At 43.3% G+C, this 16,962-nt stretch overlaps 1 protein-coding gene across 4 annotated transcripts in view; it reads left to right on the top strand.

Moving 5' to 3' along the window:
• Positions 1–16,962, top strand: part of NEGR1 (neuronal growth regulator 1) — a 782,301-nt gene that overhangs the window by 485,904 nt on the left and 279,435 nt on the right. For all 4 annotated transcript variants that reach the window (XM_089692157.1, XM_089692158.1, XM_089692159.1 and 1 more), the window contains exon 4: positions 998–1,129. In XM_089692157.1, coding sequence (XP_089548283.1) covers positions 998–1,129 — 132 coding nt within the window. The remainder of the gene's footprint in view (positions 1–997; positions 1,130–16,962) is intronic.

The raw sequence follows: 16,962 nt of genomic DNA, 5'->3' as shown, positions 1-16,962 counted from the left end.
ACTACTGCAACTCCCTCCGGCCTACCTCACCACAGGCTATCCCTGCTTCAGTCGATCCTGAATACTGCGGCCAAACTCATCCACCTTACCAACCGCTCCGTATCCGCCACCCGCCTCTGCCAATCCCTCCACTGGCTTCCGATTACCCAACGGATCAAATTCAAAACACTAACACTGACGTACAAAGCTGTCCATCATAGTGCCCCAAACTACATCACCGACTTAATATCCAAATACCACCCAAAACATACTCTCCACTCCTCACAAGACCTCCTTCTCTCTAGTTCCCTGGTCACCTCCTCCCATGCCCGTCTCCAGAACTTCTCCAGGGCTTCACCCATCCTCTGGAACTCCCTACCCAAATCCATCAGACTATCACCTACACTCCTCTCCTTTAGGCGCACCTGAAATCCCATCTCTTCTGGGAAGCCTACCCCGCCCTCAGCTAATTCTCGACCTCCTCCACTCTTCCTACCACTCCATCCCCCACAGCTATCTCCTCCTGTACCACCATCCCCTCCCGCTAGATTGTAAGCTCGAAAGAGCAGGGCCCTCGATCCCCTCATGTTTTGCATTGTATTGGTATTGTTCTGTCACATGTTCTGTCCCCCTTTGTAATGTACAGCGCTGAGCGAACTATTGGCGCTATATAAATACTGTATAATAATAATAATAATAGAGAAGGACAGAGACCTAGTACTGATAACACTGCGACTAAAACAAGCTATGAAATAAAAACAGGTTTTATTTCATAATTTCATTAGCATGTTGATGAGAATAGAGGGAAGGAACCAATGAAAGCAAAATTCAAGCAGATTAAAATTCAGCTTTTAAATATGAGTTCTCTCCGTTACCAATTTTAGATTAATTTATGAATCTGCTAAAAGCCTTCATTACTATTTATGACGGTACATCGACTGTAAATATTCTGCTAAAACCAAGACGCTTTATTCTTTCCTCTAATAATTCTATGTTCTCTTTTTTTTATTTCTTGCAGCTAAACCATTTGGAAGCGGGCAGTATTTAGACATATACGGGATTACGAGAGACCAGGCGGGTGATTACGAGTGTTTGGCTGAGAACGCAGTGCCCTATTCGGACGTCAAGAAAGTCAACGTCATAGTGAACTGTAAGTTACTGATTAATTGTTCCTGAAAATAAAAATACAACGTAATATCTCACAATCTGTCGGATTCCTTAAGATGCGGAAGTTGGTAATACTCCCAATACTCCATGGATGCCGGCCCCCATCTTCTGGGTGCAGGTCTTCGGCTATCTTGATTGGCTTGGGAGTGATGACATAATTCCCATGCACGTGCAGGAGTTCAGTTATCCCGACACACAGGCAGGTACAGTGCCGGCATATATACTGAGCTGCACATGCACAGCTCAGTGTACAGATTATCATTATTATACAGGATTTATATAGCACAGACAAACCACACATGTGAAGGGAATCAGGAAAAGCACTACAGCAAGGAGGTTGTCAAGCAAGAATTTCCTGAGTGGGATTCATTTTTGGAGGACATAGCCCACCTTTTGGGTGGCACAGTGGCTTAGTGGTTAGCACTTCTGCCTTGCAGTACTTGGGTCATGGGTTTGATTACTGACCATGGCGCCTCCTGCATGGAGGTTGCATGTTCTCCCTGTGCTTGCGTGGGTTTCCTCTGGGTACTCCGGTTTCCTCGCACACTCCAAAGACATGCTGGTAGGTTAATTGGATCCTGTATAAATTGTCCCTAGTATGTGTATGTATGAATGTGAGTTAGGGACTTCAGATTGTACACCCGTTAAAGGTTAGGGACTGATGTGAATGTACAATATATATATATAGATGTAAAGCGCTGCGTAAATTGACAGCGCTATATAAGCACTTGTAATAAATAAATAACCCCTTGGCACAGACACCTCCCAGCCCTTTAAGGGTTTCAGAAACTGGGAGGCGGGGTGGGATTTTAGGGTCATGTGACCGCCGTGATTCACTGTCATGGCAGTCACATGATCAGGAAAGGTCGCAAGAGGAGATCGGGATCTTTCCGTGAGTACCTGACGTGTGCTGGGGGTGCGTGCTCTCAGCACATATGTTTTTCCTAAGTGCACATAAATGTGCGGCCGCTCGGCGTGAAGGCCCAGATACCGGGAGGCTGCACATTTGCGTGCGGCCGGCGCCAAGAGGTTAAGCATGTTTGACTCTTAAGCCCTATCAGCTAAGAGTCCATTCCATTTGGTGAGTGTGGGCCAGATTGGAAGTCACGGATGGTGTGGGCACGTTGGAGTGTTTCTAGCGCTGTTTCTTGATTGGAGCACATTATTTTCACTATTGATTTGGGACCTCAGACTTACATTTTTACATTTTTTATATTTTTAATTTCTTATATATTTTTTCACTTATATTTGTTTCACTGATGTAATTCATTATGAACATTTCTTTTATTTTTGCGCTGGTCATATATAGCAACAACAGTTTGCTCAGCGCTTTACGATATAAGGGAGACAATACAGCAACAATACAGTTCAATACAAGAGGGATAGGAGGGCCCTGATCCTAGGAGCTTACAATCTAAGAGGGAGGGGCTAGTGGTACAAAAGGTAGTAACTGTGGGGGATGGACTGGTAGGAGAAATAGAAGATTCCGTTATTAGCTGAAGGCAGGATAGGCTTCCCTGAAGAGATCGCCTAAAAGTGGGCAGAGTGGGTGATAGTTGATTAGATTGGGGTAGAGAGTTCCAGAGGATGGGGGAGGCTCTGAAGAAGTCCTGGAGATGAGCATGGGAGGAGGAGACAAGGGAGCTAGAGAGCAGGAGGTAATGGGAGCAGTGGAGAGGACAGTTTGGGCGATATTTGGAGACAAGATTGGTGATGTAATTTGGGGTTTAAAGAAGACTGTGAGGTACCAGGTGATATTTTTATATTTTTTATTTGTATTATTTTATTTCAAAAAAGACATTGCATTGCATTCTAAGGGAAGGCTAGAACCCCCATCAGCTATATACGTCTCCATAGCAGATAAATATTATTTTCTGTCCCCAATAGAGAGATATTCCACCACTTCCTGTCCTTGTGACTACCCTGTGCACAAAAAGTAAATGGAAACCTCTTCAATGGGGCCACAGACCGTAAGGGCCCATATATATTTCTGCATTGCTGCAACAGAATATGCTCTGCGGTGCTAATTACTTTGAATGCCCCCCCTCCATCCTAATGCACTAGTAGCAAGAAGGATTATGTGCTTTTTGTAAGGGTGGTATGTTGGAAGTACATTCATTTTGAATAGGCTGCCTTAACAAAATGCGCATTAATGTGTGTTAATTATAGGAGGTCAGCATTCACTTTATTAACCACTTCCAGTCCGGACACTTTCACCCCCTTCCAGTCCAGGCCAATTTTCAGCTTTCAGCACTATCACAGTTTGAATGACAATTGCGCGGTCATGCAACACTGTACCCATATGAATTTTTTTGCATTTTTTTGAGACAGATAAAACTTTATTTTGGTGGTATTTATTCACCACTGGGATTTTTATTTTTTTGCTATATAAATGAAAAAGTCCAAAACTTTTGAAACAAAGGTGTTTTTCTTATACAATTTTGTAAATAAATAATCTTTCTTCATAAATCTTGGCCAAAATGTATTCATCTATCTTTTTAGTAAAAAAAAAAATAACCCAAATTAGTTTATAACCAAAAATTATAATTTTTCTAACTTTTTTTTTTACATTTTTATTTTATTTTTCTATATTATTATTTACGTGTTGGGTTTTTTTTACATACTGTCAACCTAGCAGTACAGTGTCACCATAGTGACACTGTACTACTTGTGGGGGGTGATGAAGATTTTTTTTTTCTTTTTTTATACTGATTGCTTTTACACTCATAAAGGCTGTAAAAGCAATCATTTCTCCTTCTCTCTGGCTGCATTCCTGCAGGCATTGAGAAATACTGTGAGAGCTCTGATTGGTCACAGCTTGTCACATGGTACAAGGCTGTAGCCTTGTACCATGTGATCATTCACAGATTTCACAAGTAGTAAGCAATGATGTCAGTGATACTACTATTCATGTGATCCCTGATTAGCCAATCAGGGATCACATGAATCGGGACCTCACATAGAGGTTCCCGTACAGCGATCTGTGTTCCCAGGGAGCGTGCACAGGCAATGGATGTGGGGGGACATTTAGAAATGTCCCCTCGCATTGGCAGCGCTCCCGTGTGGCCCATGTAGATAAACGGTGGTTAATAAACTGCAGGGCCAAACTGCATGGATCTTCAGCTACTCCACAGACCATCCGAATCAACTGAGATTTCCAACACTCAGCAGCATGACCACATTCTAACGCTCTTCCTCGGGTAGATTACTCTTTTAGGGTGTCATTAACTGCCCTGTACACACAGCCTATAGTAAAGTAAATCTTCACACTCTGGTGTCAGAAGTTTCTGTTTGTGTTCAAGCATGAGGCATGCGGCTTGGCACTGCATAGGTTAATGAATGATCTCGGTCTGTAGTCTGAGAACTAACACTTCCTGTGAAGAAACAACATATCCCACAATCAGTCTGGTGCTCTGCAGGTGAGAGCTACACAGTAATTAGATGTGACACAGATACAAGCAGGGAGAGCCCTCACAGACACACAGGGAGCTCACTCATACAGCTAGAAGATGTTTCTTTATTACATTAGCTGTCCCACATTTGTGACGTAACACAGAACAGATGCATTGGACACGGCGTCACCCGGAACAGGAAGTTGTCTTGTCTGTTTGGCAAATGGGGACACGCTAGATGTAGCAATACAAGGAAATCAAACAGCAAACAAATAACACGGGGAATAAAACTACACTAATACCTAGTTAACACAACAGAAACATGAAAGTGTACAATGCCAATATTAACCTCTTTCCGCCCATGTAACGCATATGTGCAGCAGCAAAGAGGGTGGGTTTTAATGCCCGCATGCTGCATATATGCAACCATTGGGAAGAGAAGACTCGGGAAATGCCTTTCTTCCTGCAGTCTGATTACTGGGGGAGAGAAGACTAAGAAAATGCTTCCTTCTGCCTACACTCTGATTACTGGTGGGAGGAGATGCTTCCTCCTGCCTGCAGTCTGATCACTGGGGGGAGGAGACTGAGGAGATGCTTCCTCCTGCCTGCAGTCTGATCACTGGAGGGAGGAGACTGAGGAGATGCTTCCTCCTGCCTGCAGTCTGATCACTGGGGGGAGGAGACTGAGGAGATGCTTCCTCCTGCCTGCAGTCTGATCACTGGGGGGAGTGGAATTTGGGCAAATGCTTTTTTCTTCCTGCAGTTTGTTCATTTGGGGAGATGAAAATGAGGAAATGCTTCCTCCTGCCTGAAATCTGACCTCTGGGTGGGAGGAGACTGAGGAGATGCTTCCTCCTGCCTGCGGTCTGATCACTGGAGAAGAGGAGACTAAGGTGCTGCTTCATCCTGCCTGCAGCAGACAGAAGACTTTTTTAGTCTAAAAAAAAAAATCAGTTATTTATTTATTTTAATTGATACTGTTTCTGTATATTGTGTCTAATTTATTGAGGTTCAAACGATAGAAATAGAGAAAGGATAGCCAGACCAAAATCTGATAATTGTTGATGAATAAAAGTCACATAATAACAACCAATGTTTTTCAGGGACAACACCATCCCTACTTCACCAGGGCTCAGTTTGACCTTCACTGCTGCTCAGCAACTGCTGTCAGGTTTCTCCTCCATGAGGAGAGTTTAATAGTGGCTCTAGTGTAGATCTATGAAGTCACTGGTATCGCTGAGCCCATCCAAGTGTTATGCTGTGTTGAGCCTTGATGATGCTGGAGTGGTGTTGTCCTTGAAACGCGTTGGGTGTTATTATATGACTATTTTCTATCAACAATTACAATTATCTTTGACTGTTTCATCCAGCCTTGGTCTGGCACTCCTTCCTGTATTCCTATGGCTTAAGCTATCGTTGGATGCCCATCAAGGGAAGTTTTGTCGTGTTGCAGCCATGTTGCCAGAACTGTTTGACCTTTTTTCCTTCATCTGGCTACACATGCGAGTCTGAAATTATCTCTTCGAGTATATTGCTCTGGAATCTATTGGGGTTACTCAATGAGATATACCACTTTCATTCCAGATTCCCAATGGGCACTTAGGCATTTTGTTCTTCTCTTCTGTTGGAGCTGTATGAACTTTCTGGGCTGACGTCTGGCACATTCAGCTAGACCAGGCGGGCCTCAATGTCACCAGTCAGCTGTAGACTAGCCATTTGGAACAAGGCAGGGATCCTCCTCCACAATAGTAGGGTGTAAATGTGAAAGGCCTCTTGATATGGTTTCATGTCCAATATGCACACCTTCTGATCTGCAACTAATGATGTTACAGCTTGGTGATCTCCTCCTCAGTCCAAGTTTTCTCTGGGGATGTCTATCTCCACACTTGACTCTCAGTGGCCATCTTCCTCTTCACATCATTGGTTCTTGGCATGTTGTCTAGTGACTTGCTGATAGGACAGAGGTGTCCCGGACAACAACCCACGTGTAGTGCCACCCCAAAAGAGCGGCCATTTTCCTCTTCACACCATTGGTTCTTTGGCATGTTGTCTAGTGACTTTCTGATAGGACAGAGGTGTACCAGACAACACCCCACGTTTAGCACCACCCCCAAAGGAGCGGCCATTTTCCTCTTCACATCATTGGTTCTTGGCATGTTGTCTAGTGACTTGCTGTTAGGACGGAGGTGTCCCGGACAACACCCTACATGCAGCACCACCCCCAAAGGAGCTGCCATTTTCCTGTTCACACTATTGGTTCTTTGGCGTGTTGTCTAGTGACTTGCTGATAGGACAGAGGTGTCCCGGACAACACCCCATGTGTAGCACCACCCCCAATGGAGCTGCTATTTTCCTCTTCACCTCATTGGTTCTTTGGCGTGTTGTCTAGTGATGTGCTGATAGGACGGAGGTGTCCCGGACAACACCCCACATGTAGCACCACCCCCAAAGGAGCGGCCATTTTCCTCTTCACATCATTGGTTCTTTGGCATGTTGTCTAGTGATGTGCTGATAGGATGAGATGTCCTGGACAACCCCCTACATGTAGCACCACCCCCAAAGGTGCTGCTTGTTTAATAGGGTTCTCTGTTCTGTGCCTCCAAGAACAACCTCAGCCCCTCTGACACACCTAGTTGAATAAAAGTCACCTCAAGACACAAGTGTATACATTTAACCTGACTGGGTTACTAATGGTAGACACACAATACTGGGATAAGGTGGTCCAGCGCCCAAGGCAAAGGTACCAAACTGCCCCCCACTCATGATGTGCAAGCTTAGTGGGATTCTACGCTCAGAAGTCACTCGTTTGCCCAAATCACTGCCACTGTCACAACTCATATCAGTCTTGTAAGAGAAAGAAGGCACCCCCCCCCCCATCCCTACAGTAAACTATTGCACCCAGGGCAGTCTCCCCTCCCAGACCTTGTATAGTGGTAGATGCACTCAATCTATTGATACAGGTTGCAATAAATGGCAGTTGTGGCGTTTTTTTGGAGGTGCTCGCGATGGAGTGAAATCTTTATTGACCCAAGCTCTTCAGAAGTCATCGGTAGCGGAAAAAGTGATGAACAGACTGTTTTACAGGAGCAACGTGTGCACTACAGAGGGGACTTATGGCTTCAAAGAAAGTCCTATATATCAGAGGAAAGATCGAGCAGATTAAATATTCAGAGCGTAATCTAATTTTATTTCACCGTCATAAATTGTATTAGCTATTGCATTAGGGTTTATTAGGCGGATGCTGATTTATGAAGGATAATTTGTATACTCTTTACTTTCCTCTTGGTAAGAGCGGTTTGACTATCCACTTAGAATAATTCCCTCATTTCACATGAAGCATCTTCTGTACTTATATGGTGCATTCATTAACTACAGAAGGCTCCTCTCAATTTCTACAAATTATACGCCTTAAAAAAAAGCATAATTACCAAATGATGCTCGATACGTATTTATAAAAAAAAATAAAAAAAAATTATTCTTTAGACAGAACGCAGTAAAAACATTTTGTGGGTGAAACTGTGGAAATAAACAAGCATGACATGAGCTGCTGCTTTTTTTTCCACTTCAGTAATTCTTTCTAAAATAAAGTTTAGAGGCGATAAGTATTTTTAGTGCTTTTTTGTTAATTACGTTTATTTTAAAAAATGGTGGAAAAGCTTATAAAATTGCTTAAAGTGGCAATCCACCAAAACGTATTGTATTCATTTAACAGCTTCTGTAAAAATGTTGGCACTTTGCTGCCTTCCCCTGAATATCTTTACAGCCTTAAGTGATTGTTCCAGTGGCGGAACTACCAGGGTCGCAAAGGTCGCACTTGCGGCTTGGCCCTGGTGTTTCACCACTGTGGACCTGCTGCGGGACCATAAGGCCTGGTTCACACCAATGCAGTTTGCTTTTGATCTGTTTCTGCAGTGCTTTTTGTATTTCGTTTTGCATTTCTACACACACGTTTTTAGCCCAGCCACCCAAGAACCAGGTAAGACTGAACCTTATGCAGGCCATAGACGGGTCGAAAACCCGCCATTTTTTATAAAAACAAACAAACAAAAAATTGATCGATCGGTCGACGTTACCACCAACGGTAAAAAAATCGTCCGATTTTCGTCCCGTCTACGTCTGGCATTTAACTCCATATTTACTTCTGTACTTTGCAGAGAGCTCCGGTATTATATATTAACCGCAACCGCAAGACTTTTCATATAAAGTATAATAGCGGACTGGAATTCTTCTTCTTCTACTTCTTCTTATTATTATTATTATTTTTCTTCTTATTCTTCTTCTTCCTCTTCTTCTTCTTCTTTTTCTTTTTCTTCTTATTATTCTTTTCCTTCTTCTTCTTCTTCTTCTTCTTATTATTATTATTATTATTCTTTTTCTTCTTCTTCTTTTTCTTCTTTTTCTTTTTCTTCTTTTTCCTCTTCTTTTTCTTTTTCTTCTTTTTCCTCTTCTTTTTCTTCTTCTTCGTCTTATTTTCTTCTTCTTCTTCTACTACTTCTTCTTTTTCTTCTTCTTCTATTTTTGCTTCTTCTTCCTCTTCTTCTTCTTATTATTTTTCTTATCCTTCTTGTTCGTCTTATTTTCTTCTCCTTCTCCTTTTTCTTTTTCTTCTTCTCCTTCTTTTCTTCCTCCTCTTCTTCTTCTTATTATTATTTTTCTTCTTCTTCTTCTTTTTCTTCTCCTTATTTTTCTGCTTCTTCTCTTTCTCTTCTTTTTCTTCTACTTATTCTACTTATTCTTCTTCCTCTTTTTCCTCTTCTTCTTCTTCCTCTTTTTCTTCTTCTTTTCTTCCTCTTCCTCTTCTTCTTTTTCTTCTTCTGCTTCTTCTTCCTCTTATTCTTCTTCTTCCTCTTTTTCTTCTTCTTCTTCCTCTTCTCTTCTTCTTCTTCTTCTTTTTCTTCTTCTTATTCTCTTATTCTTCTTCTTTTTCTTCCTCTTCTTTTTCTTCTTCTTATTCTCCTCTTCTTTTCTTCTTCCTCTTCTTCCAGGTCATGAGTCATGCGCAGATTTTTTATCGGTAAAACGATCAGCCGATTTGTCCATCATTGCCGGGAAAATCGGCCGATCGTCAAAATAGGCCGCAAATTTTCCAACTTTACCGATAAAAAAAACGGCCGACCAATTAACCCACTAACGGCGCGAAAATCGGCTGTTTTTTTTTTCTCGACCCGTCTATGGCCTGCATTAGGCAGATGATAGGAGTTTCCAATTAGAATGCATTTATTCCGTAAAGTAACTATGTTGCGAATTTAAAATATAAAGACGCAATAGATCCTGCAAAAGCGGACACTTCTGGCCGTACGAGCCAATCAGGCCTTGCTGCATGCTGACAGTGAAGAATAGGAAGCGAGGGCACAGAAGGCAGGAGGATGACCTCATCAGTATGCGGCTTCTCTTCCATTGTCCAATCAGCCTGTCTCCATGCAAATCCCCCACCACAAGCAGCGGCGATCTCTCCCTGTGGACGCCGGCTTCACATTAGCCTTTGCTGTGTACTGCGTATAATTGCTGTATATTGAATTATGCGTTGGGTTTATGTTGCGGCGCTCTATACATGCCGGGTCATTTTGCACGCTACGCTCATTAACTGAGACTTGTATTGCAAGTGACTTGCAGCTGACCTCCTCTGTAACTGAATGATTGTTTATTGCTTGTGCCTGTTGTTGTATGGAGGGGACATCATCTCCAATCTGATGCAGCAGCTGCTTTCATGTTCTTTACAATGTTATTTCTGTACACAAAGCCGTGTTCACGCCGCTGACTGATCCCTCCAATGCAGGCCTGGCAGGCTGTCAAGTGGGATGGATGGGATTGGTATACCTGTATAGGAGGATCATAGGCTATAGGCAGGCCAAATGGGGGGTGGTACTACCTGGCAAGCTGCCCCCATACAAACATTCCTGTGCTTCACTGATCCAATCCTTGTATGCCGGGCTTGGCTGCTTTATACTGAGGAGTCATCTATGACTGCATCAATGGGAAACCTGAGCCCGGGACAATGAGCACAACAGCCTTCCCATCAGAGGGTCCCCTTCACATACAGAGTACCCCCATCACAGCAGAGCCCCCTTTCACATCAGAGTCTGTCCCTCACATCAGAACCCCCTCTTCACATTAGATTCTCTTCTTCACATCAGAACCCACCCCCCTCTTCACATTAGAGTCTTTCCTTCACATCAGAACCCCCCTCTTCACATCAGAGTATCTGCTTCACATCAGAGTCTCTCCCCCCCCCTTCACATTAGAGTCTTTCCTTCACATCAGAGCCCTCTCTGCAAATTAGAGTCTCTCTTTCACATCAGAGTTTCCTCTTCACATCAGAGCCCCCTTTCACATCATAGTCTCTCCTTCACATCAGAGACCCCTCTTCACATTAGAGTCTTTCCTTCATATCAGAGCCCTCTCTTCACATTAGAGTCTCTCTTTCACATCAGAGTTTCCTCTTCACATCAGAGCCCCCTTTCACATCATAGTCTATACTTTACATCAGAGTCTCCACTTCACATTACTGTCTCGCCGTCACATCAGAGCCCCCTCTTCACATTAGAGTCTCTAATTCACATCAGCGTCTCCTTCACATCATACGCCCCCTCTTTATATCAAAGGTTTCCACATCACAGTGAATGTTTAGTAAATGCCAGATTTACTGCTTTATAGATATGCCCCTAAAATTTAATGTATAGTGGTTTTCTGTATATTTTTTTTCTCTAATTGTTTTAGTTAAACTATACTAACTAAAATATATTTAATACTATACAAGAGACATAGAAAATATTGCATGTTGAGATGCCATTCCCATTCACACATTTCCTAAGCTATCTTTTTCTGCTTAAAAATCCTGCTGTTTAAAGAGTTCAATAACCAAAGCTGAAATTTACACACATGCAGATGACTGAGCCAGAGCAGTAACTTCTCCCACTCTCTAGAGCTCCCTCTATCCCAGATGACTACCATGCACAGCTGTACCAGATTTTGTACTCTCCAGTTTTAGTAAATTAACCCCATAGTGTCTAAAAGGAGATAACTAATGCTGTGTGTTCTGTATTTCATCATTGTGTTGAGTAAGGAGCCATCTATTGGGTGTTCACTGCAACTGCACCTCTTCTTAATAATCCTTGTTAAAAAATAAAGATTTCCCATCTACCACTGCAGCCATTTTAGCTTCCTGAAGAACACCAGTGAAGGTCTCCTCCATTGTCGCTTTGACCCACATATGCCTGAAAGTTAATTCATTGTGTTTGTCAAAGTTATATATATATAACATTTTAATAATATATTTTATGTGATTTGTAGGTAGCTGTTTGCAAGAAATGTATTCATTGATTCATTGTATGCATTTGTGAGAGATATGTATACAATCATATTGTAACTTCAGTGTATGTATTTTTATTGCAGTTTTACAGAACTATTCATAGAAGTAAATTAAGTTTTGGAATAATACACAACGCTGCTTCTGTCAGTTTTGTTAGCTAGCTGTCGGCTAACCAGTAGTAGGACAGCACACTGCGCTTTTGGTAATTCTTTGTCAAGTAAAAAAATCTCTGTCAACATTAACTATGTTTAATCCTTATACTGCTAGCATTAGTAACAAAAATTAGCAAGGTATATTATATTTACTTGTTTTACACTTTTTTTTTTCATGTCTTCAGTTTTTTCCTAGCTTCTAGCCTAGGCTAAAATGATGTCATACATCCCAGGAGTCCTCTTCTGCGAGGGGCTTTATCAGCTAAGCACCCCATCCTGCCTGCATGCCTGAGCTAAGGGCAGATAGATTCCAGGAAGTAACTTCTACATGAATCATCTGCCCTTAGTCAAGATGGCCTTGACAAGAAATGCTAGGGTGTGTTTTTCAAAGTTATTTCTTGATAAAATAAAGCATGGAGACATGGATGGATGGGGCAGTTTGCTTTGAATATTAACAAATAATTAAATAGTATTTTCAGTTTCTGGTGCTTAGATACAGTTAAAGTGTTACTAAACCCAGGACCCTGCATTCACTATATCTGATCTTCCAGGACCCTGCATTCACTATATCTGGTCTCCCCGGACCCTGCATTCACTATATCTGGTCTCCCCGGACCCTGCATTCACTATATCTGGTCTCCCCGGACCCTGCATTCACTATATCTGATCTCCCCAGACCCTGCATTCACTATAGCTGATCTCCCCGGACCCTGCATTCCCTATATCTATTCTCCCCGGACCCTGCATTCACTATATCTGATCTCCCCGGACCCTGCATTCACTATATCTGGTCTCCCCAGACCCTGCATTCACTATATCTGGTCTCCCGGGACCCTGCATTCACTATATCTGGTCTCCGCAGACCCTGCATTCACTATATGTGGTCTCCCAGGACCCTGCATTCCCTATATCTGGTCTCCCCGAACCCTGCATTCACTATATCTGGTCTCCCTGGACCCTGCATTCACTATATCCGCTCTCCCCGGACCCTGCATTCACTATATCTGGTCTCCCCTGACCCTGCATTCACTATATCTGGTCTCCCCGGACCCTGCATTCACTATATCTGGTCTCCCTGGACCCTGCATTCACTATATCTGGTCTCCCCGGACCCTGCATTCACTATATCTGGTCTCCCACAGTACACACAACATGGAAATGCAATTATTTTAGTAAATATAAACTGCTAAATACCTTTTCTCATCAGCAGTTAGAGCAGTCTTGTGACTTCTATCAGTGTCCAGCAGAGCACTGGTTAAAGCTTGCAATACGAGTATTTTTTTGCCGTAGGAGGATGCAGAACTTCTGACCTGTTTGATTGGCCCAGTGCTGATGACATTCACTCTCCCAAGAAAAAAAAATCCTCTCTAGCACTGCACACCAAACTGAGCATGTGCATTGGGTCTTCACATGATATGTCTTCTCAGGGGATAAGAGGGGGACACTGGAAGAAGAGGAGGATCAGAGATGTCAGGATCAAACAGCCTTTTTACACAATATGGAGGATTAACCCCTTATGTTCCACAGTGAGTATAACAAGCATGATTTACTGCATATACAGACTGATTTTACTGTTGTGGGTTTAGTAACACTTTAAAGTGTTACTAAACCCAGGACCCTGCATTCACTATATCTGGTCTCCCCGGACCCTGCATTCACTATATCTGGCCTCCCCGGACCCTGCATTCACTATATCTGCTCTCCCCGGACCCTGCATTCACTATATCTGGTCTCCCCAGACCCTGCATTCACTATATCTGGTCTCCCCGGACCCTGCATTCACTATATCTGGTCTCCCTGGACCCTGCATTCACTATATCTGGTCTCCCCGGACCCTGCATTCACTATATCTGCTCTCCCTAGACCCTGCTTTCACTATATGTGGTCTCCCACAGTACACACAGCATGAAAATGCAATTATTGTAGTAAATATAAATTGCTAAATTATTATTATTATTATTATACAGGATTTATATCGCTCCAACAGTTTGCTCAGCGCTTTACAATATAATGGGAGACAATACAGCAACAATACAGTTCAATACAAGAGGGATAGGAGGTCCCTGCTCCTTGGACCTTACAATTTAAGAGCTAAATACCTTTTCTCATCAGCAGTTAGAGCAATCTTGTGACTTCAGCAGAGCACGGGTTAAAGCTTGTAGGAGGAGTTTTCTTTCTGCTCTAGGAGGATGCAAAACCCCTGACCTCTGTCTGGGCAGTGCTGATTGGCCCTGTGCTGATCACATGCACTCTCCCAAGAAAAAAAAAAACCTCTCTGGCAATATTTTATTTATTTATTTCAGGTACTTATATAGCGCCATCAATTTACACAGAGCTTTACATATGTATTGTACATTCACATCAGTCTCTAACCCTCAGGGGGCGTACAATCTAAGGTCCCTAACTCACATTCATACATACATATACTAGGGACAATTTAGGTGTCCGTTTATGACACACAGAATAGCTGCGATTCAGAGGATCTCAGCTATTCTCTGGTCATTCACAGTTTATGACACTCAGGAGAACATGTTCAGCCCTTCTCTGGAGATCTGTTTTCTCCCTCCAGATTCTCCAGCCCAGAGCTGGAGAATTGGAGGGACCGCAAACTAAGCAGAGATAATTTACCTCTGCTTAGTAAACTGATCTTTTACTGTAATCTCGCGAGATTATAGTAAAATCAGCCGTTTTCCAGAGTTTGTAGACCGCTCTCCCTTCGTTCGGAGAACTGATCTACACCGCTTCATAAATGGCATTCACAGGAGAACTGTGTTCTCCGAGAATGCCGGAGAACTGAGCAGCGATCTATTACTGCTGGTTCATAAACGGACACCATCGACAGGATCCAATTCACCTACCAGCATGTCTTTGGAGTGTGGGAGGAAACTGGAGTACCCGGAAGAAACCCACACAGGCACAGGGAGAACATGCAAACTCCAGGCAGCTGGTGCCGTGTTTGGGATTTGAACCGACGACCCTAGTACTGCCCGGCAGAAGTGCTAATCATTTACCAACTGTGCTGCCCATGTATACACACCAAACTGAGCATGTGCATGTGACCATGGATTCAGTCTGAATCAGGTGATCATTTCAACAAGAGGAGGGGCAGAGAAGACAGGATCAAACAGCGTTTTTACACAGTGCAGAAGATTAACCCCTTAGGTTCCTCAGTGAGTATAACAAGCATGCTTTACACATATACAGACTGATTATACTGTTGTGGGTTTAGTGACACTTTAAGTTCTATTTTAATATATTAAAAAAAAAAAGTAGTTTCTTATAAAGCAGCAGAGGTGTCTTTGGCAAATATAAAAATGTGCGATTCCTCATTATTTCTGGAGGACAGCTATTCATTAGTAGTAATGGGATTCACCGTCCTAGACCACAGCAACCAGCAAGAGAACATATTCTACCTATTAAAAATGCATGACATTTTTTTCCTAAGAAAGATTTTCTTTTTCTAAAATTGCATTGGGGTCCTGCTATTGTGTTGAGTTTAGAAACAAATTGTACTTCACAGAGCTCTTCCTTCATACCTGGCAGCAATGTGTAGATCTACTCCGAATATTCCAACGTTCCCAATGCAGATGTAAAACGAAGACTAAAAGTGCGAAACGCGTCTCGGAATACAACAAAGGTCATTCATCCGGCTTGTTTCTGTTTTCCGAACTATATCATTTTTTCCCGTGCTCTGCATTTACGATCGTTTGTATCAGACAGGGAATTTAGCATCAGACAGGAAAGCCTGTCTCGCTTCTCCCAACACTTCAGAAAATATGTTGCAGCTCAGAACTTGCTGAGCTGGAGAACGGAACAACGTGATTTAATTTGGCCGCACATTCCTGTAATCTCGGGGAAGATTACAGCTGCAAATCACACCGTCCCCGCCTGTCTGTTCCTTCCGTCTTAAACCTTCTGCTAGAAGTGACATCCAGTGCGGCAGGAAAGGTGGATTGGGACCATGAATTAAAGAGAGAGTGCATCCACTTCAACAAACTCAACAGATCTCGCTGCCGCCGAGGCCGCCGAGCCAAGAGGACGGTTAACATGTTTCACGGCTGACTAAGCCGCATCAAATGAGTTGTGAAAATGCAGGATGAGTGGATTGATTAAATGTATCATCCTGTGCAGTGTAGCAGCAGAAAGCAAACATCGGAGCTCATGCAAGATTAGGCTTTAGTAAATAGAACTCTTCCAGAGTTCGGGATTCGGGATCTGCCTTGCGGGACCAGTTTTCCCGTAATGTAGAGCTCCGATAAGTGTTCTTCTAAAATGGCCCCGTGATACAATGCCATTTCAGAAGAAGGACCCCTTTCTGTGAATTCTCACTTGTCGTGTCCTTAACCACTTACCCCCCTTCCTATCCAGGTCATTTTTTTGCGTTATGGCGCTGCAATACTTTAACCCCTTCACGCCGGATCGTCCCGACGTGAAGAGAAGTTACTGTGCCGGGAGGTGGGCGGGACGGGGCTTAGTGTCATGTGGCAGCCGTGACATCACGTCACAGCCGGTCACATGATCGGGAAAGGTCCCGATCGAAAGAGCGGACCGGGACCTTTCCGTGAGTACCGCACATGTGGGCGGGACGGGGCTTAGTGTCATGTGGCCGCCGTGACGTCACGTCACAGCCGGTCACATGATCGGGAAAGGTCTCGATCGAAAGGGCGGACTGGGACCTTTCCGTGAGTACCGCACATGTGTGCTGGGAGCGTGCAGGGCACGCATTCTCAGCACATATGTTTTTTATTACATGAACGCAAATGTGCGGACGCTCGGCGTCTAGGCCCAGACGCCAAGAGGCCGCACATCTGCGTGCGGCCGGCGTGAAGGGGTTAACTGACAATTGCGCGGTCATGCAACACTGCACCCAAATTAAATTACGTCCTTTTTTTCCCCATGAATTTCTTTCGGTGGTATTTGATCGCATGTGCCCTTTTTTTTTCCTCAAAAAAAAAAGACCGAC

Source organism: Staurois parvus, unplaced genomic scaffold (genome assembly GCF_062004578.1).
Source record: "Staurois parvus isolate SC_StPar_1 unplaced genomic scaffold, SC_StPar_1.0 ptg000578l, whole genome shotgun sequence".
NCBI lineage: Eukaryota > Metazoa > Chordata > Amphibia > Anura > Ranidae > Staurois > Staurois parvus.
The sequence above is the reverse complement of the archived record's forward strand: the minus strand, read 5'-3'. Positions and strand labels throughout refer to the sequence as shown.